The sequence below is a fragment of the Lepidochelys kempii genome, chromosome 4 (genome assembly GCF_965140265.1).
Source record: "Lepidochelys kempii isolate rLepKem1 chromosome 4, rLepKem1.hap2, whole genome shotgun sequence".
In the NCBI taxonomy this organism is placed as follows: domain Eukaryota; kingdom Metazoa; phylum Chordata; order Testudines; family Cheloniidae; genus Lepidochelys; species Lepidochelys kempii.
Genome location: NC_133259.1, coordinates 97614044 through 97635306, shown reverse-complemented (window position 1 = coordinate 97635306; position 21263 = coordinate 97614044). Strand labels below are relative to the sequence as shown.

General features: G+C 46.2%; 1 protein-coding gene across 3 annotated transcripts in view; it reads left to right on the top strand.

The window, feature by feature from the left end:
• The window catches only part of TBC1D1 (TBC1 domain family member 1), a 205463-nt gene that overhangs the window by 176084 nt on the left and 8116 nt on the right, over nucleotides 1-21263 (top strand). For all 3 annotated transcript variants that reach the window (XM_073342291.1, XM_073342290.1, XM_073342288.1), the window contains 2 exons: nucleotides 380-539; nucleotides 9926-10095. In XM_073342291.1, the coding sequence (XP_073198392.1) occupies nucleotides 380-539; nucleotides 9926-10095 (330 nt within the window). The remainder of the gene's footprint in view (nucleotides 1-379; nucleotides 540-9925; nucleotides 10096-21263) is intronic.

The following is a 21263-nucleotide window of genomic DNA, read 5'->3' as shown; positions in this document are numbered from 1 at the left end:
AATTATGAAAAACACACACAACTCTGTGTTTAAGACTAATTTACATTCAGTAGCCCTTGTATGGAAGTGTGTCTTCAGATAGCCCTGCATAGCTGGCTATTGTAGGGAGAAAATACAGGGAACCCTGAAAGAGGGAGCATCACCTCTGCCAGCTTAGGGGTGAGAGGGATGGTTAATGTGGCCAATCATGAAGTGCTACCCATTGAGTCACTGAAAAGGCTTCAGATTAGTTTCTTATAAGTGTGTTTGAACATGAATTGGTAGATATGTTTCACTCCTTCTTTCTCATGAGAAAGAGTAGCATGGGCTTTGTTCTTATAACTTCCAGTTAGTCTGTTATTCTTAGTCAGTTCTTCATTTCTTTTTCTCTTCTTTGCAGATCCAGATGTATCAACTTTCCAGACTTCTTCACGATTACCACAGAGATCTCTACAATCACTTGGAGGAGCATGAGATTGGCCCTAGTCTCTATGCTGCCCCCTGGTTTCTGACCATGTTTGCCTCTCAGTTTCCCCTGGGATTTGTTGCCAGAGTATTCGGTAACTCTTCATAAAAATACCTTTCTGGTCTTCTTGAAACTGTGTTTGCATTGCTACAGGATCCAGCTTGTTTCATACACCTAAGACAATATTTATCCTATTTTTGATGAATAGTCACTTCCACAGATGTATTGTGTAGTGACAAAAGTCAGCTTTTAGGAAGTGAAGGTGTGGAGGTTATAGCAAAATGCTGTTCAGAGACGGTAGAAGGTTGGAACTGACAGTCTTGTCTCTCTACATTTTCCAAAGTATGCATCCAATGAAGTGAGCTGTAGCTCACGAAAGCTTATGCTCAAATAAATTGGTTAGTCTCTAAGGTGCCACAAGTACTCCTTTTCTTTTTGCGAATACAGACTAACACGGCTGTTACTCTGAAACCTGTCACCTCTATTGTTAACTTTTTTCTCTTTGGATTTCCTCATTCTTCTAATTTCAGCTGAGTCCTATAATCCTTCCCAATTACTGAGCCTTCCTATGTTCATTAAGTTGGAAATCCCATTTCTGCAATGTCCTAGGCTTCCCCTTCACAAAGGAATGCTGGCATTGCTGCAGTGAGTCTATATCAGTATTGTTCTATGCTGTATAATACTGCTAACTTTAGCCTGTTTTGCTCCTGAAGTATTCAGTATGGATCTAATCTTTTCCTTTAACATCTGGTCGGACACTTTCTGAGATTTTACACCGTTCCACTTGCCTGACTCCAGACCCATCATTGCCCATTCTCTTGCAGGCATTACATCTGTTCTTGATGTAACTATTCCTTATATATTTTCAAGGTTCACCAGTATTCCATAGGCACTAATCCTCTCATATCTTATTTCTGGTGTCCCTTTGATATAATAGTAGCTGTTAGATTTTTGTCCATCTTCAATTCCTATAATATAGCTTGCATAAATTAACTCATAGAGCCTGTTCCCTCTCATCCCCTCTTGCTGACATCACAGAGTACTGCGTGCAACTGGTGGGTAGGTCTCTCTGTCTTTCTTTTTACACCTTAGGGCAAGCCTACGCTACCATGTTACATCGGTGCTGCAGCACGTCTGGTGAAGATGCACTGTGCCGATGGGAGAGTGCTTTCCCATCAGCATAATTATTCCACCTCTGCAAGAGGTGGAAGTTATGTCGACAGAAGAGCATCTCCCGACAACATCGCATGGTGTGGACACTGCTTTAAGTCCATGTAACTTATGTCATTCAGGGGGGTGTTGTTTTCACGCCCCTGAGTGACGTAAGTTACATCAAATTAAGCGATAGTGTAGATCAGCCCTCGGCTGTTGACTTTCTGTACGTTGCTTCCACCCTGACTTCAACAGGTAGATCATTCTGAATTCTGGATCAATCTCTTTGATCCTTTTTATTAGAACTTGTGGTCCATCTCTTTCATCAGTATTTTCTCCATCCAATATCTCAGAATGAATATGGGGCTAGATATTCTAGGGGCTATATGCCTAAAATTTTATAATTATGTGAATAAGACCAGTGTCGTCACACAGTGGTCTAGGAATACAATACAATACACACTCTAGAGGGGCACAAAACCAGGCAATTGGTGTCCCATGACTAAATCACTCATAAATGGGTGACTCAACTAACTATACATACATATTGAAATAAAAAGTGTGTGTTTCAGTTCAGTTCCAGTTTCCCTGAATCATTTCTCCCAAAGGGTCACCTTCTCTCTCTCCTCTCCTCTCCTCTTCTCCACCCCCGCCACGCCCAGGAAAGAGGTTTTAACTCTCCACCACCCGTGGAAACTCCAAAAAGGAAGAACTGAGTTGGTGCATCCACAACTGCTCTGACCAGTCCCCTCCCCAGGGAATGCCACCCACTTTTGGAGCTTTGTGGGCGTGCTCTATGCTCTACACAGAGAGAAGATTGTGGACACCTGCCTCACTAAGAATAAATACACTGGCCAAAAGTTAATAAGACACAACAAGAATGACTCATTTCAACCAGATTAGTTGCTTGCTTAGGGCAGTGGTTCTCAATCAAGGGTACACGTACCCCTGGCGTGCATGAACTCATCTAGATATTTGCCTAGTTTTACAGCAGGCTACATAAAAAGCACTAGCGAAGTCAGTGCAAACTAAAATTTCATACAATGACTTGTTTATACTGCTATATATACTGTACACTGAAATGGAAGTACAATATTTATATTCAAGGTGACTTATTTTGTAATTATATGGTGAAAATGAGAAAGTAAGCAATTTTTCAGTAAGAGTGTGCTATGACGCCTCTGTATTTTTCTGTCTGATTTTGTAAGCAAGTAGTTTTTAAGTGAGGTGAAACTTGGGGTATACAAGACAGATCAGACTCCTGAAAGGGGTACAGTAGTCTGGAAAAGTTGAGAGCCACTGGCTTAGGCAATAGGCAGGAGCTGATGCATGTAAGAGCCAAGGAGAGAGGCTAGTACAGTGGTGTCATATATCCTGGAAATACGTTAGCTTCACAGTACAGAGAAACACATCGAGAGAAACATATAATCAAGCATTGTTTTCAAAGCATAGGAATTGTCATAAAGACAGTGGTCCACATACTTCAGTATGCTTGCATCCAAGATTGTCTGGACCTGCTGCTTCTGAAAGTGGTACAAAAAACCTTTCAGTCACAGTTCTGGAACAACTTCTCCACAGAGAAAGTTTCTTCCTAAATAACATTTAGTTAGTTAGAGATTGGGTGATGCCCGAAGAATAACCCTTGCTATTCTAACTCTGGCTATTAAGTAAAATTTTCAAAAGCACCTAAATCCCAACGTGATTTAGGCTGTTGTGTCACTTTTTTGAAAATTGTTACCCATTGTCTGCATCCATGTAAATGTCCAGTTCTTTAAAAAAAATCCTATTAAGAACTTGGCCTCAATAATATCATGTGGCAATGAGTTCTACAGGCTAACTATGTGTTACGTGAATAGGTATTTATTTTCCTTTATCAGTTTTAAATTTTCTGCTTTTCTATTTCATTAAATGTCCCTGTGATCTTTTCTTATGAGAATGAGCACATTTGCCAGTCTACCTTCTCTATGCCCTTCATCATTTCATATATCTTTAGCATGTCCTCTCATTTGTCTCCTCTCTAAGATAAACATTCCCAATCTTTTAAAGCTTTCTTTATATGGAAGTTGTTTCCGTGCCGCTAATCATTGTCATTTCCTATCTTGGAAAATAGATTTGAGTGATCAAGCACACAAGGTGCAATGATTTACTGATGCATTAAAATGACCACTCTCCTAACCTTTTTAATCAGTCTCTTTTTCAAAACAAAAGCAAATAATAAATATTTATTTCAAGGAGAATAGTCCTGTTCCTATTTAAGTCAATGCAAAATATGGCATTGGAAGATACCATGGTGCTAAGGATGGAATAGATTACATAGATAAAATCTATATTTACTGCCTTTTTTGATGCACAGCTAGTTATGGTGAGCACAGCACCCAATCAAGGAACAAGGTTGTGTTCTAAACAGGTTAGCCTCACAATAATCAATGTCTAACTGACAATAATTCTGTTCAGGAATGGAATGAAAATGAAAGTGTCATGCACTGAGTTTATAATCAACATTCCTCTTTTCAATCATCCGTGATTAATTGTGTTATCAATTATCACCTGTCAGTATGATCGTTTGTGAACTGCTTGACTGCAGATACACAAAAGACACATGCTTTTAGTTTATGCCCAACCTAATATATTTGCGACTCCTCAATATATAGATTTGCATATCATGTGTTTTGCTTTTAATTTGCCACTGAAAGATTATAGAGCTTTAAAAAGCAAAGAATTTATAATGGAATAAAAGGTGAGATAACTAAATGACTTCTGTGGAACGAGGGCCTTGTCACAGCAGAGGAGCATGCAAGACTAAAACCACCTCCTACAAGTCATTGTTGTTTTCCAGAAGCACAAGTCCAGTGTTGAAAGTCTCACAATATTTGGTGGCTTTCTTAAAGCAGCAACTCTTGGAAGCATATGATTAGGTGAGAATCTTAAACTGACTCCTTTTTAAAATGAAAGTTTCTCACCCTCAGTTGTGCCAAAGGCTCAGAAATCTGAAGAAAGATAGAAACCTCAAACTTCTTTTTTAATTGTCATGATTTTAAGCCAATCTTATGATTTCTGAATGGTTGGAATTGTCAATACTGCACATAGTGCTGGGAACTAGGTAATTCCTACACAGCTGGTCACTCAGTTTTGCACAACCTGACAGGTTTTGGTTTTATCACTCATTTATTAGATTCCTAGGGAGGAAGAAAAAAAAAGTTGAATTCTAGTGGCTCAAATGCAGACTAACGAGGCAAACTGATTTACCTGCCAACTTTTGACTGTGCAGCCCATTCAATGGAAATCTACTTACCCTACAGGAACTGGAGTTCTTTGAGAGGTGTTGTCCATATGCACTTTCCATTATTGGTGCATTCGCTTGAATCTGGAATCTTTGGCCAGGAGTACCCAGACTGTGTGCGTGCACCCTGAGTTCTCATGCTCTGAATCGAGGGCATATAAGAGCAGAGTGCACCAGTGCTCCTCAATTTCCTCTCAACTGCAGCATCTCATGGAGAAGGACTCTAGAGGTGAGGGGTGGTGGGTAAGTTGTGGAATGTGCATGTAGACAACACATCTCAAAGAACTCCTGTTACTGTACAGGTAAGTAACTTCCCATTCTCCTTCACGTGGTTGTCCGTATGCACATTCCACGATTGCTTATTCCCAGGTAGTAACCTCAGAGTCTCCGCTTTTACCACTTCATACTAAAAACTGTTAAAAATATCAAAACCATTAACGACTCAGTAGAAATTAGCTGGCAGTCACACAGACTGCAAGCTCCCTCTCAAAGCCAGAGGCACTGAGAAGCACTGATGCACTCTGCCCTTATATGCCCTTGATGCAGAGCATGAGGATTCTCAGGGTGCATGCACAGTGACTGGTCCTGCTGGGTAAAGACCAGGATGCATGCCAGGATACTGCTGGCTAAAGACTCTGGACTGAAGTGCATGAGGCACATGTGCACCAATAGTAGATAGGACAATCTTTCGTTCCTTGACTCCTGCAACCCAGTTGCCATGTAACAATGTAGTATTTAAAGGTACAGTGCATTTAGACTACCTTAGATCCCACTTTCTTCTGAAGGCTATATTCCAGTGTATTAAAGCCATAGGTTATAAAGAAGTTCTGGAGTTACAAGGCTGTGTTATGCTAGAAAGTAGAAAACTGCCTTTTTCCTTTTTTCTCCATCTGTCCAAACTTTCAACACTTCAGAATAGAAGGTCATGTGAGGGTACTGCAAAACAAAGGTTCTCTAAAACCTCCTATTTACTTAGTGGTGGAGGAGACTTGGAAGAACAACATTTATTCTGTTCCAAGATTGTAGATAACTTGATTTTAAATCCTGATGTCTGCCGGTCATGCTGACGTTAATTTGGATGCCTACATTGCATTGTCGCTGGCTTGCAGCCCACTTACAGCAAGCCTTAGGGATGGATAAGCTCCTAAAATAAATGGGCCTTTGTTCACCGCTCACTATTTTATATATGAATGAGATATTTCAGAAGTATATAATCAATCCAACTTATACCTTAATACTGTATAGGTCACTTTGAGTTAATCTGCATGTTTTCTAGGGGCAGGTGTTGGGTCATGTAGATGTATTATTTTCTGCATAATTAGGTTCTGCTTTGTACTTCATCTTTCTTGATTCTTGCTTGGTGTTCTCTGTATTAATATTAAATACTGTAGATTCCCTTACAGAGCAATGTCCTGTATCTTTCAAGTTTCTCTAGACACATGAAGACAGTTGCTCACTTTCCATTATGTCTTTCAGAGCAGCCCTACCTCTTATAGAATGTACTGAATTGGAACTGGAGCTGTTTGCACTGTTTTTAGGATGAATGGGGTAGAAATATAAGATTTATTATCAGTTATTACATGTGCTTCATGCTCTGTCTGTCCCTCTGTGAGAGAGAGATGAACACAGGAAGGGAGTGAAATGAGTTATGACTTCAGGGTAAAGTCAAGGTACTGTAGTGGAAACTTTCATTCTGATGCAAGCTTCAAAAGGGAGAATATTTGTACACAGAAATGTAGTCAGCCAGTGTTTTCCTATGTTCTTTGCTGCACTGGAGAGACTTGTGGTTTTGACATCAGCATTTTCCCTCATTGCTCAGTTTCTCTTTCTATTTGATCATGAAGTCCGAATGTGTTTGGCATCAGCCTATTACCATGTAAGTTATTGTGATGCTACCAGTTCAGCAGCATGACCTCACTTGCAGGTTCAAGTAGAAGGAAGAGAGATAGGAAGCCTTTGTATAAACACAGATATATTTGGTAATTAGGAAACCTGAACTGAAAACAAAAATCCACCTACCCCCCATATGGTTTCCCCCTGCCCTTAATAACTTTTCATAATATACTGAAAACTTCCTCCTGTATCAAAGTCCCTCTTTGAAACCCAGAGCAGATTTTGAGGTCTAGTAGCAAGAGAGTCTATGGAGGAAAAGAGCTTTTTGTATCTCCCCTGGCCAGTTGGATTGTGAGTGGTATCGTTGGCTGCTGCAGGGTAGCTCTCATGTATTTCCTGTCTCCATAAAGACCTGTGCTAGATTGTAGGCTGTTTGTAAAGGAAAAAGGAAGAGATGGAAAGGAAGTTATGCTGAAAGGTAGCTAGATACTGTGGCTGCACTGTGCTGAATGTGTACCAGGATGCTGTCTTTATGGGGCCACCTGCAGCATTAATACACAGCTCACATTAGTAAGATTTCAAGATACACTACAAATGTGATTAGTTGTGTGGCTTGTTAGGATATTAATATGTTTATCAGATACTTATATTAAAAACAAATAAACCCAGATGCAGTTAGAAAACTGATTTCTTTAACTCAAGTCCCATACGCATTGTGTTATGTTTTCCTAATGCAGTTTAGCACTTCCCTTCAGTAGGTAAGAAATAGGGCTGAAGAAAGATTACACTCCGTTCTTATTATTAAAGTGTAGGTACTTACTGTTTTTATTAAAGTTCTTTAATTTATGATTCCATTCAAGCTCAGAACTGACAGCTGAAAATTAATAAATTCAGCTGCTTCCATTTACTTCTTCATAGAGTTCTCATGACCCCCCTCAAAAAACATAACACATACAAGAAGAGGTAACACTGTCCAATTTCACTGCATAGCCTAGCTCAGGGATCGGCAACCTTTCAGAAGTGGTGTGCTGAATCTTCATTTATTCACTCTAATTTAAGGTTTCACGTGCCGGTAATACATTTTAACGTTTTTAGAAGGTCTCTTTCTATAAGTCTTTAATATATAACTAAACTATTGTTGTATGTAAAGTAAATAAGGTTTTTAAAATATTTAAGAAGCTTCATTTAAAATTAAATTAAAACACAGAGCCCCCCAGACCGGTGGCCAGGACCCGGGCAGTGTGAGTGCCACTGAAAATCAGCTCCCATGCCGCCTTTGGCATGTGTGCCATAGGTTGCCTACCCCTGGCCTAGCTTATACATAACTTAAATATGTACTGGATGTCTCGGGTGATAACTCACCAATCAGGGCAATTGATCTAGCTAGTGAAACACACAATTGACACTTAAATAATTGAATAATAATGGGTCCTGATGTATTGTGACAGGTTCCCCCCGGCATGCCACCTGGAACTGGGGTACCACTGAGCCCGTCTGACACATCAGCCTGGGCTCCCTTTACACTGTATTGTTGTGATAGGCCCTCAAGCCCCCTCCAGCACATGTATAGGTAGGGACACACCCAGCTGCAGCTACACACAGATGCTGAGATCAGCTCTTTATGGGAAGGCTCAGCTAAGGCACCTCCCAGTTCCTAAGGCATGCACTCAACTCTGGAGTGTAAACCCAAAATTATACTGTCTTGTGCTGCACAGGAAACTGTACAGCATAAGCTCATGAAATTCACCCCGTCCCTCAATGTGGAGAGGAATATATACTGCTTTCTGCCCCAAGTAATAACTCCCGCACACGCTGGTTTTAGACCAAACAAAAACAAGTTTATTAACTACAAAGGATAGATTCTAAGTGATTATAAGGATAGCAAACAGATCAAAGCAGATTACCTAGCAAATAAAACAAAAAAGCAAACTAAGCTTAATATTCTAAAGAAATTGGATATGAGTAGCAAATTCTCACCCTAAATGATTATTTAAGCTGGCTGGAGGCTCTTAAGGGCATGCTTCACTTGCTTGCAGCTTAAAACCCAGGTATTCCTTCCACAGGCTAGAATTCCCTCTAGCCTGTGTTCAGCCCTTCTCCCCCAGTTCAGTCCTTGTTTCTCAGGTGTTTCCAAGCATCTCCTCTGGGCGGGGATCAGTGAAGAACCACATGATGTCACTCCCCTGCCTTAAATAGCTTTTGCATGTGGCAGGAACCCTTTAATTCCAACTTTAGTTCCCATGGCTTTCAGTGAAAAAACACTGGTATTTCAAGATGGAGTCCAGTACCAGGTGACTTGGTCACATCTAGGGTCATAGCAGCAATGAGTCAGAGGCTGTTTATAGTGTCCTCAGGAAGGCTCCCTTCTGGGAGATTAGCATCTTCTAAGACCTATCCTCTTTCTAACGGCCCTGCCCAGCCAGCCATCTAGACTGATTGCCTTCTGCCTAGTGGGCATTCCCCAGGTGTAAACACATTTGTAATAGGTGCATAGACAATATTCCTAACTTCAGATACCAAAATGATACATGCATACAAATAGGATAATCAGATTCAGTGAATTATAACCTTTTCAGTGATATCTTACATGATCTCTCTTGCATAAAATACATCATAGTTATGCCATAATCATATCATAATAATATTGCTATGAAGAATATGGGGCATAATGCCACATGTATATCTAATGCTTTAGAAAAAATCACAGCCCACTACACAACGCAGGCATGTGTGCACATGCGCACATTCACTCTCTCTTACATGAGGTTTTTTGTGCACTATTTTTGCAGAACAGGAGAAGGAACTGCTTTACATAGCATTGCTCAGTTCATGCCCTTGAAGCATATGACTTAGCTAGCATAGCTGAAAATACAGTTCCTACATAAAATATATGAATATCTGATCCTTTCAAAAATCTCACACACTGTGTGTCTTATTGACTTCCTCTGATGCAGATTCCATGTATTAAAGAAATGTTTCTTTTTCAGTGTAAAACTTTTACAAAAGTTCTGTTTCCCCTTTCAATGTTAGGTACTGTTAAAAAAATTGTTTAACTATAAAACACAATTACAAAAATGCTTGATTGGTGAATATTTCTAGCCTCTTGATCTCTATAGTGTATGAAGTTGTTATCCTTTGGAAATTTTACTGTTGTATTATTCTTATCAAAAGATGTGCTTGTTTTATGTACTTTTGGTTTTTCTTTGTTTTCACAGATATGCTCTTTCTTCAGGGATCAGAGGTTATATTTAAAGTGGCTTTAAGCCTGTTGGGAAGTCACAAACCCTTGATTCTGCAACATGAGAACTTAGAAACCATAGTGGATTTTATTAAAAGCATTCTCCCAAACCTGGGCTTGGTACAGATGGAAAAGACCATTAATCAAGTATGAGACAATCTGAACATTTACCTATTATCAAGAGAAATAATGTTCTTATTAACAGAAGTTAGGAGTAGTAGTATTCTTTTGTAAAATCACAATGGAGAGAAGTGCTTGTGCTATTCCTAGTTGAGAATAGGTTACTAATTGTAGTTTGGAATACGTTAAAGAAGCTTTCGAACCGTGTTACTTATACAGTACCTGGGCATCCTTACATATTAGTTAGTCATCATAAATTACATTGTTAATTACATTTACAGTTCTGATTTTCACTAAGTGTATTTAATTGATTTTCATTTTGTTGGCAATAATACTGTATCCCATGTACAGTGCATTCTACAGGATAGGGAATAAGGTAGACTGAGTGTATACTAGGCTTATCCATTTCCAGAGAGTCTGATTCTCCACATCTAATTTCAGAAGAAAAAAATAGCTTTACAAGAGCCTTGTGCATGTTAACTTTTCTTACCCATGCCATAGACTTCTCTTTGTTGATTATGTCTGCTCTGCCAAGTTGTATGATACAAGTTTGTTAATAGACTCATAGACTATCAGAGTTGGAAGGGACCTCAGGAGGTCATCTTGTCCAACCCCCTGCTCAAAGCAGGCACAATCCCCAATTTTTTTTTTTAGCCCCTGATCCCTAAATGGCCCCCTCAAGGATTGAACTCACAACCCTGGGTTTAGCAGGCCAATGCTCAAACCACTGAGCAATCATAGCAAAATGCTGTGGAACAGCAAACTTGTCTTCCAGACAGAGGAGATGGGGTGGTGCAGTCTCCTGCATTCAGTCATAGTACTGGGAAGCATTGAGTGATCCCTCAAGATGGCAGTTATTCCACTGGGGCAGAAATGATGAAACACTACTGTGATAAGAGGTGGTTCTAACAGCTGCACAGTGTAATCTCATTTATCCCAATCTCTTCCCTGTCCCTCAGTGTGAGGAACATGCTACAGAGAGCATCTATCTCATGCTGGGGGACAAGGAAGGGATTGGGATAATGTGGCGGTCTGGATAATAGAGAAGAGACCCGCAGTCAGCATTGCAAAGAGGCGGACGAGACTCCGGGTGCAGAGGAAGCCACCTTGCTGCTGAATGTCTCCTGTGGCAGCCAGGGAAACCTCTGTAGCCTCGCTGTCACAGGAGTGAGGGAGCAGGGTCATGACAGCAGAGCTGCAGAGGTCTTCCTGCGCTTCTGCAGGGCCAGTGACACCTGTTCCCAGAAGGTGCCGGGGGGACGGTGGGGTGGCTGTGGTTCTGGTGGGATAGAGCAGAGACAACTCCCCCCAGCCTGGACTGCAAGGAGGAGGAGGTGGCCATCCCACTGCTGAATGGCTCCTGCCCCATCGCTTAGCCAAAATCCTGATTAGCTGAATAAAATCCGTGTCGCCCATGCTGTTTGGATAATCGGGAGTATACTGTATTTGTGGGTCTGTAAAGAACATGGATAACCCGTGTTTGTAGTGGTCTGCATAGAGACCCTATTATCCTGAAAATGACCTGGCTGTAACAACTGATTCACAGTGAGGGGAAATACAGATGGCAAGTATTGCTATTTTATTATCTGTATTACTGTAGCGCCTAGGAGCCTAATCATGGACCAGGACCTCTTTGTGCTAGGTGTTGTACAAACACAGAACAGAAATGTGGTGACTTGTTCCCCTTTCCTTTCCCCAAAACATGGTGAGGTTCACTCTGCCGTTGGAGCTGCATTTGCCTGTCCATAGATAGCCCTGGGGGGTGAGAAGTGAGCGTGGCCTTCAAACCAGAAGGATCCATGGTGAAATCACTACAACCCTGCAGAATGGCTTTCCATTTGCTGGCAGCAATGCTCATTTAAAACAAACAGGCTCATTAAACTAGCTAAGGATTTTTCCTGACACTTAATATCAGAGGAAGGTGGGCAAAATTGGAGGGGATTGGGGCTTAGGGGGGAAGGACATTAAAAGTGTTGGTACTCTCTGGAGGGGTAGATTATGTACAGTGCACAAAGGCCAGAGTACAGGGCTGTACAGAGAGACCTACGCCTAGGTGATTTGAGGGAGACTTCTAGGTCTGAGCAGAAGCGACAGGGTATTTTGCCCTGTGTTCAAACTGCTCTAGTTTCAGAGCAGGCAGGTAAAATGACCTGAGGACTGAACAGCTGCTCTCCTTTGATAAGGACTGCTGCTAGAGAGAGCAGCTCATTGATCGCAGCTTCTACAAGGCTACTAGGCAAATCCGTATCCTCCCACCTCCCGCAACTGTAGCCTGTGGCTTTCATGCCATAACTTGCCCTAAGTTGGTTAGCTTTTAAGTGAAATTTCTGATTTGCCTAACGTTCTGTCCTTTTGGAGTTGATGCTTTGGTTATGATAGCAGGGACTTCCCTCCCCTCTCTGAGTGCAAAGGAGTTTGGAAGACAGCGGTCATGACAAAACTAACAGTCTGGCTTGCAGAATGCATAGGCTGATTCTGAAACAACTGTGTGTTTTCTGCAGAATCTTTCATTTTCATAGAAAATGGAAATCCCATAAATGCACGTGAAAAATAGGAAGAATAGTAAGAGGCCAATGAGGCTCCCTCAGGAGCTCTTTAATGACGTGAAAATCAAAAAGGAATCCTACAAAAAGTGGAAATGTGGACAGATTGCTACAGATGAGTACAAAAGATAGCAAAAGCATATAAGGACAAAATCAGAAAGGGTAAGACACAACATGAGTTATACCTTGCAAGGGACATAAAAAGCAATAAGAAGAGGTTCCATAAATACATTGGGAGCAAGGGAAAGCTGAAGGAAAGTGTAGATCCTCTACTTAGTGGGGAAGGAGAGCTAATGGATGCCATCAAGAAAGCTGAGGTGTTGAATTCCTATTTTGCTTCAGTCTTTACTAACAAAGTAAAATGTGACCAGATTCTTAACATAGTTAATGTTAACAACCAGGGGGAAGGAACACAAGCCAAAATAGGGAAAGAAAAGGTTAAAGAATATTTAGATAAGTTAGATTTATACATCTAACAGCAGAGCCTTATGAAATTCACCCTAGAGTACTTAACGAACTAGCTGATTCAATCTCAGAACCGTTAGCGATTATCTTCAAGATCTCATGGAGGATGGTCCCAGAGGACTGGAGAAGGGCAAACATAGTATCTGTTCTTTTTAAAAGGGAACAAAGAAGTGCCAGGGAATTATAAACCAGTCAACCAAACTTGGATACATGGAAAGATACTGGAACAAGTTATTAAACAATCAATTTGTAAACACCTAGAGGATAATAGGATAATACGTAATAGCCAACATGTATTTGTCAAGAAAAATTTATGCCAAACCAACCTCACATCCTTCTTTGACAGGGTTACTAGCCTAGTGGATCAGGAGGAAACTGTAGATATGATATACCTTGATTTTAGTAAGGCTTTGACACAGTCCCACATGACAGTCTCATAAGCAAACTAGGGGAAGTTGTCTAGATGAAATTACTGTAAGATGGATTGAAAGACCATATTCAAATAGTAGTTATCAATGGTTTGCTGTCAAACTGGGAGGCTATATCTAGTGGGTCCAGCATAGATCTGGCCTTGGTCCGATACTATTCAATATTTTCGTTAATTACTTGAATAATGGAGTGGAGAGTATGCTTACAAAATTTGCAGATAACACCAAGCTGGGAGGGGTTGCAAGCACTTTGGAGGACAAGATTAGAATTCAAAATGACCTTGATAAATTGGAGAATTGGTCTGAAATCAACAAGATGAAATTCAATAAAGTACTACATGTAGGGAGGAAAAATCAAATGCACAACTACAAAATGGGGAATAACTGCCTGGGCAGCAGTACTGACGAAAAGGATCTGGGGGTTATAGTGGGTGACTATAGGGAGCCAGGGTGGCCTCCCTCCGAACCAGAGGGTAAAGAGCCACCCTCTCAGCCTGAGTGGGCGGGGCCAGACCACGCTTACTCCAATCCCCGGAAGGTGAGGGGCGGAACAGGAAGTATAGAGGGCGGGGCCCTTTGCCCAGTGAGGGCAGCACCAGGGAGGGAGACAGACACAGGCAGCTGGCTGTTCCCTCCAGACCCTGCTGCCGAACCAGGAGAGGCCCTGGGCCAGGAGGAACCTGACCTGGAGGAAGGACTGAGGCGACCAGAACTGCCAGCCGCTGAGTACCCGGGGACCTAGAGGGGCCAGGCTGTAACCCGGGCCAGCATGAGCCTGACACAGAGAGAAAGCTGGAGCTGCCAGCAGCTGAATACCCGGACGAGCTGGGGGGACCGGAGAGGCCCGCTTGAGAGACCGGGTAGGAAATAGCCCAGGGGCAGAACTGCACAGTGTGGTGGGTGTATTTGGTCAGCGGGGCTGCTGACCCAGCGGCGGGACCCTCTCCTCCCGCCACTGTCAGGGCCCTGGGCTGGAACGCAGTGGAGTTGGGTGGGCCTGCGTTCCCCTACCCCGGCCAACCCACCTCGGGTAGCAGAACTGTGCGCTACAAACCCGTGCCGGCGCTCCACTGCCCAAGGGGCGCGCTACAGACTCGTGCCGGCGCTCCCCTGCCTGAGGGGCGCGCTGCAGACTCGTGCCGGCGCCCCCTGCCTGAGGGGCGCGCTGCAGACTCGTGCCGGCGCCCCCTGCCTGAGGGGCATGCTGCAGACTCGTGCCAGTGCCCCCTGCCTGAGGGGCGCACTGCAGACTCGTGCCGGCACCCCCTGCCTGAGGGGCGCGCTACAGACTCTGGCCGGCGCACCTTCTCCGCTAATTCTCCAGTGTCCGAAAGGTGTGACTAAGGCCGGCCAGTGGGACAGTAGCTCTCCATCGCCCCCTATAGGCTCAGTGGACCGATTGAAACCTGTCACGTGGTGGAGAATGCGGGCAGCGATCCCTATCCTTGCAGGAAGGGGTTAGAGCGAGGGGCCTCTGAAGCTCCCTTAATTGAAAGATGGAAATGGAAAGGCTTATCCAGTTCCTGGCTGAGAGCCAGCAACAGCAGCAACTACAACTTGTACAGCAGCTGGGTGCCCACCAGCAGCAGTTGCTTCAAACCTTGGGGGCCCAGCACCATGAACAACAAACCCAATGCTTCCAGCAGCTTGCAATCCTGTGGCCGGGCCACGGTGGGGCTCAGCCGGAGAGGGCGGCCACCTCGACCCCTCCTGTCCCACCGATCCGTCTGGATAAGATGGGGCCTGAGGATGACCCGGAGGCCTATTTGGTGACCTTCAAGCAGGTTGCCTCAGTGGCCGGTTGGGCACCTGACCAATGGGCGACCTTCCTCACCCCATATCTGACGGGGCTTGCCCAGAAGGCTTACCGTGGACTCCCAGATGATGAGGCCCGCATTTATGCTCGAGTGAAAGTGGCTATCTTGAATGCCTTTGACATTACTCCTGAGATGTTTCGGCAACAGTTTCAGGAAAAGGTCTACCCACCGGGTGCCAGACCCCGGGCCGTGGCCCAGGAATTGAAGGACGCAGGCGGCTGATGGCTACAACCTGAGTGTCAAACAGCAGCTGAGGTGACTGAACAGGTCATCCTCGAACAATTCATGCACATCCTCCCGACCCAGGGGAGGGCTTGGGTGTTGCAGCACCGGCCACAAAGTCTGAGCGCGGCCGTCACGCTTATGGAGGAATTTCTAGAGGCAGAGGCCCCGATAGGACCAGCAGCCCGCCCCCGAAACCCTGGACCCAGTGCACAGAAACTTGAAGGGGAGGGGCCCACCTCCCAAACTGATGCACGATACCGTACCCGACGACCAGATGGCAGCAGGACCGATTTTCCCCGACACCCTGAGTCCACACCGCTCTCCGCCTTTGGACGCTTAACCAGACCACCGGGCCCCAGCCAACCCTGCAGCCCCACCGGTGCACCCATGCAGCCGGGGTGCCCAGAGGTAGGACCTTGCTTTCGATGTGGCGAGTACGGTCATCTGCAACAGGGCTGTCCTGCGATGGACTGCAACTTTGGCCTGCTGTGCACCAGGGAGCGACAGGCCCGTCCACCCTCTGTGGCCAAACTGACAGCCCCCATGGAAGTCGCCGGGACCCACGTTGTTGGTCTAGTTGATTCAGGTTGTGGGTAGACCCTTGTCCACCAGGCACTCTTCCTGGACACTGAGCAGACCATTGGGGAAGTACGGATTCAGTGCCTACACAGAGACGTGAAATCGTACCCCATGGTTCAGGTCCCCATCACGGTGAACGGAGCAACTCAGTTAATGAACGTGGCAGTGGCATCATCCCTCGCCTATCCAGTTATTCAGGGCCACGACTGGCCAGACTTCATCGAGGTGCTCCGATCCCTACCCACCGAAGAGGCGTTCGAGGGAGCTCCGCCTGAGATGAAGACAGGCCCCGACTCGAGGTCCAACCCCGGAGTTGCCCCAGTTCCCACACCTGGGCAGGACAGCCTGGAAACGGCTGGCCCCCCTCCTGACCTGGTGGACTTTAGTCGAGATCAAAGGGAGGACCCTACGCTCCGGTTTGCCTATGAACAGTTGGCCCCGGTGGATGGTGAGGTCATGGAGCCGCAGCACACCATCCAATGGCCTAGGTTTGAACTCAATCACGAGTGGCTCTATCGCGTTGATTGAGACCCCCAGACCCAAGAGGTCCGGACCCAACTCGTGGTCCCCCGTATTCATCGTCAGGCTGTCCTGAAGCTTGCACATGACATCCCGGCTGCAGGCCATTTAGGGCAGGAAAAAACTGTGGCTAGGGTCCTGGCCAAGTTCTTCTGGCCCGGTGTCCACAGTGCGGTGAAGGATGACTGTGTGTTGTGCCCGGACTGCCAACATGCAGCCCTGGCAGGGGTATGGAAGGCCCCCCTGGTCCCTTTACCAGTCATAGGTGTACCATTTGAGCAGGTAGTGATGGACCTGGTGGGGCCTTTTCCAAAAAGTAAGGCGGGCCATCAATACATCCTTGTCCTGATGGACTATGCCACCCGCTTCCCTGAGGCCGTCCGCCTAAGAAGTATCACCGCCCGCACTATCGTTGCAGAGCTCGTGAAGATCTTCGCAAGGGTGGGCCTCCCACGGGAGATACTCACTGATCAAGGGACCAACTTCGCTCCTAAGCTGTTCTGTCAGGTATGTGCCCTGTTGGGGATTAAGAAACTGCAGACCTCGGTCTACCATCCCCAGACGGATGGATTGGTCGAACGTTTTAACCGGACCCTGAAGGGAATGTTGCAGCGTTTCCCCACCCAGGACCTCCGCCAGTGGGACCAGCTGCTCCCTCCTTTACTACTGGCAATTAGAGAAGTCCCACAGGCATCCACGAAGTTCTCCCCGTTTTGAACTCCTCTATGGGCGGCAACCCCGCAGGGTTTTGGACCTCTTGAGGGAGACCTGGGAACACAACTCATCCGCAACGCAGGGTCTCTTACAATACGTCTTACAGCTGCAGGGGCGGCTGGTGCGGGCAGGCGAGCTTGCGAAGGAGAACTTAAATGCAGCCCAAAGAGCCCAGGCGCAGCACTACAATCAGGGCGCCCAGGCTCGATCATTTGGGCCAGGAGACCAAGTACTCCTCCTGCTCTCCTCGGAGGAATCAAAGCTTTTTGCCCGCTGGCAGGGTCCGTATGAGGTCCTCCGCTTGGTAGGGCCTGTCACCTACGAAATTCAGCAACCTGGTCACCGTAAGGAAAAACAGATTTATCATGTAAATCTCTTAAAACCCTGGTAGGAACGGGAAAGACTACTAGTTGCCCCGTACCCCCACGAACCAGACCTGGGGCCCCAACCGCCCGAGGAGTCGGATAATGGTGAGCCCCAGCTAGCCGAGACACTCACAGTCGAGCAGCAAGAACAGGCCCTCTGCTTAGTAAGGGCATTCCCCAAGACGTTCACCATGAAACCCGGGTGGACTACGCTCACCTATCATGTGATCCAGACTGAACCCGGAGTGGTGGTCCGAGAGACAACCCGGCCATTGCCTAGGCGAATGCGGGAGGTCGTAGAAGAGGAAGTCCAGGCAATGTTGGATCTGGGTGTTATTGAGCGCTCCCAGAGCGAGTGGCGAAGCCCCGTCTTCCTCGTACAAAAGCCGGATGGGAGCCGGCAGTTTTGCATTGACTTCCGGAGGGTAAATGCCATTTCAAAATTTGACGCCTATCCGATGCCCCGCATCGATGAGCTCCTCAACCAGCTCAGGGAGGCCTGTTATATTGCCACTTTAGATCTCACAAAGTGGTACTGGCAGATCCCCTTGGATCCCAGGTCCAAGGAGAAAACAGCGTTTGCCACCCCTTCAGGGTTGTACCATTTCACCCGGATGCCTTTTGGCCTCCATGGGGCCCCGGCGACCTTCCAGCGTTTGACGGACCGGGTGTTGCAACCACACACAAAGTACGCTGCGGCCTACTTGGACAATGTGGTCATCTATGGCAATAACTGGGAGGAACATCTTAACCAAGTAGCGGCAGTCCTCTGGGACCGCCGCGCAGCCGGGCTTACGGCCAATCCAAAAAAATGCCGAATCGGGCGGGAGGAAACCACTTACCTGGGACACACCTTGGGCCAAGGACAGGTCCGCCTCCTCATCGGGAAAGTCCAAGGACTCCAGGAATATGTGCCGACCACAAAAAGGCAGGTACGTCAATTCTTGGGCTTAGCTGGTTATTACCGGCAGTTTGTACCCCACTTCGCAAGCATTACAGCCCCGCTGACAGAGCTCTTGACCAAGGACAGCCCCCGCCAGGTGCATTGGTCCGATGAATGCGAGATGGCCTTTCGAACTATCGAAGAAAGACTGTGTAGCGATCCAGTATTCTTCAGCCCTGACTTTCAGCATGACTTCATCGTTCAGATGGATGCCTCAGGAGTAGGGTTTGGGGCAGTCCTCTCACAGGAGGTGGACGGGGAGGAACACCATATTGTTTACCTCAGTCGGAAGCCGTTCCCCAGAGAACGGAACTACTCTGTTGTGGAGAAAGAGGCCCTAGTGGTTAAGTGGGCGGTCGATGCTCTCCGCTACTACGTCCTTGGAGCCCCCTTTATACTGGTTACAGACCATGCACCCCTGAAGTGGCTTAATAAGATGAAGGACAATAATGCCAGGCTGATGCGGTGGTATCTAGCTCTGCAGCCCTATGCCTTCATGATTCACCATCGAGGGAAGGGACGGGACAACGCCAATGCGGACTTTCTATCCCGCCGCAGAGAGGGTGAGGATACCAGCTCCGATGGTCGGGAGCTGGATTTGAGGGGTGGGGTATGTAGGGAGCCAGGGTGGCCTCCCTCCGAACCAGAGGGTAAAGAGCCACCCTCTCTGCCTGCGTGGGCAGGGCCAGACCACGCTTACTCCAATCCCCGGAAGGTGAGGGGCGGAACAGGAAGTACAGAGGGCAGGGCCCTTTGCCCAGTGAGGGCAGCACCAGGGAGGGAGACAGACACAGGCAGCTGGCTGTTCCCTCCAGACCCTGCTGCCGACCCAGGGGAGGCCCTGGGCCAGGAGGAACCTGACCTGGAGGAAGGACTGAAGCGACCAGGACTGCCAGCCGCTGAGTACCCGGGGGACCTGGAGGGGCCAGGCTGTAACCCAGGCCAGCATGAGCCTGACACAGAGAGAAAGCTGGAGCTGCCAGCAGCTGAATACCTGGACGAGCTGGGGGACCGGAGAGGCCCGCTTGAGAGACCGGGTAGGAAGTAGCCCAGGGGCAGAACTGCACAGTGTGGTGGGTGTATTTGGTCAGCGGGGCGCAGATGGTTCTCTGCTGACCCAGCGGCGGGACCCTCTCCTCCCGCCACTGTCAGGGCCCTGGGCTGGAACGCAGTGGAGTTGGGTGGGCCTGCGTTCCCCGACCCCAGCCAACCCACCTCGGGTAGCAGAACTGTGCGCTACAAACCCGTGCCGGCGCTCCTCTGCCTGAGGGGCGCGCTGCAGACTCGTACCAGCGCTCCCCTGCCTGAGGGGCGCGCTACAAACCCGTGCCGGCGCTCCCCTGCCTGAGGGGCACTTTGCAGACTCTTGCCGGCGCCCCCTGCCTGAGGGGCGCGCTGCAGACTCTGGCCGGCGCACCTTCTCCGCTAATTCCCCAGTGCCCGAAAGGTGTGACTAAGGCCGGCCAGTGGGACAGTAGCTCTCCATCGCCCCCTAGAGGCTCGGTGAACCGATTGAAACCTGTCACAGTCACAAATTGAATATGAGTCAACAGTGTGATGCAGCTTCTAAAAAGGCTAATATAATTCTGAGGTATGTTAACAGGAGTGTCATATGTAAGACACTGGAGGTACTTGTCCTGCTCCACTCAGCACTGGTGAGGCCTCAGCTGGAGCACTGTGTCCAGTTCTGGGTGCCACACTTTGGAAATATGTGGACAAATTGGAGAGAGTCCAGAGGAGAGCAGCAAAAATGTTAAAAGTTTTAGAAAATCTGACCTGTAAATTTTAAAAAAACCCTGGGTTTGTTTAGTCTTGGGAAAAGAACACTAGGGGGGGACCTATAACAATCTTCAAATATGTTAAGGGCTGCTGTAAAGAAGATGGTGTCAGGGATAATCTATGTATTCTTGGTCCTGTTTCTTGAGGTTCCCTCTAATCCTATGTTTCTATGATTCTGTGATTTACTTGTACCTAAACTATGTTTGAGATCCAGTCTTTAATGTTCAGAAGCCCAAATATTTACACTCATGCTGCAATAAAATTATTAGGGATCATTTTTATAGTGTGAGTAATAAACAGGTAATATGAATTCTAAGGTTGTTACAGTCATTTTATTCAGCTGTTACCTTCTTAAATTATGTTCGTCCTGTAGCAATGAAAACTTTACCCCTTGTATCCCAAAGCAAAGGAGGGAAACAGGCAATATTTCTCATTACTTCAATGTGTATCTCAGATGGGAATTGACTTTTGACTCCTTTCTAAGAGAAATCTGACACAAGAAGTTAAAATAAGGAACAACTGATTAACTTCAGTACTTTGGGTATTTTCCTATTGTATCTTTATTGAGTGACTCAAGTTTAGTTTTCCATTTGTTTCTATGATTTGACATTTGTGTCATTCTCATTTCATCTTTTCATTGCATTCAGTGAGGTAGTTCAGGGACCTTAGAGTAATACAGTCTACCACTTAGCTTTCCTGGAAAATTGGAAAGCGGATATACTAAGACCACAAGCAGAGGGGAGAACATTATAGTATTTCTTTGCTCTGGCTCTCTCTCAATGTACTTTGCTTTATTTGTCTACCTTTAAAGTATAAGG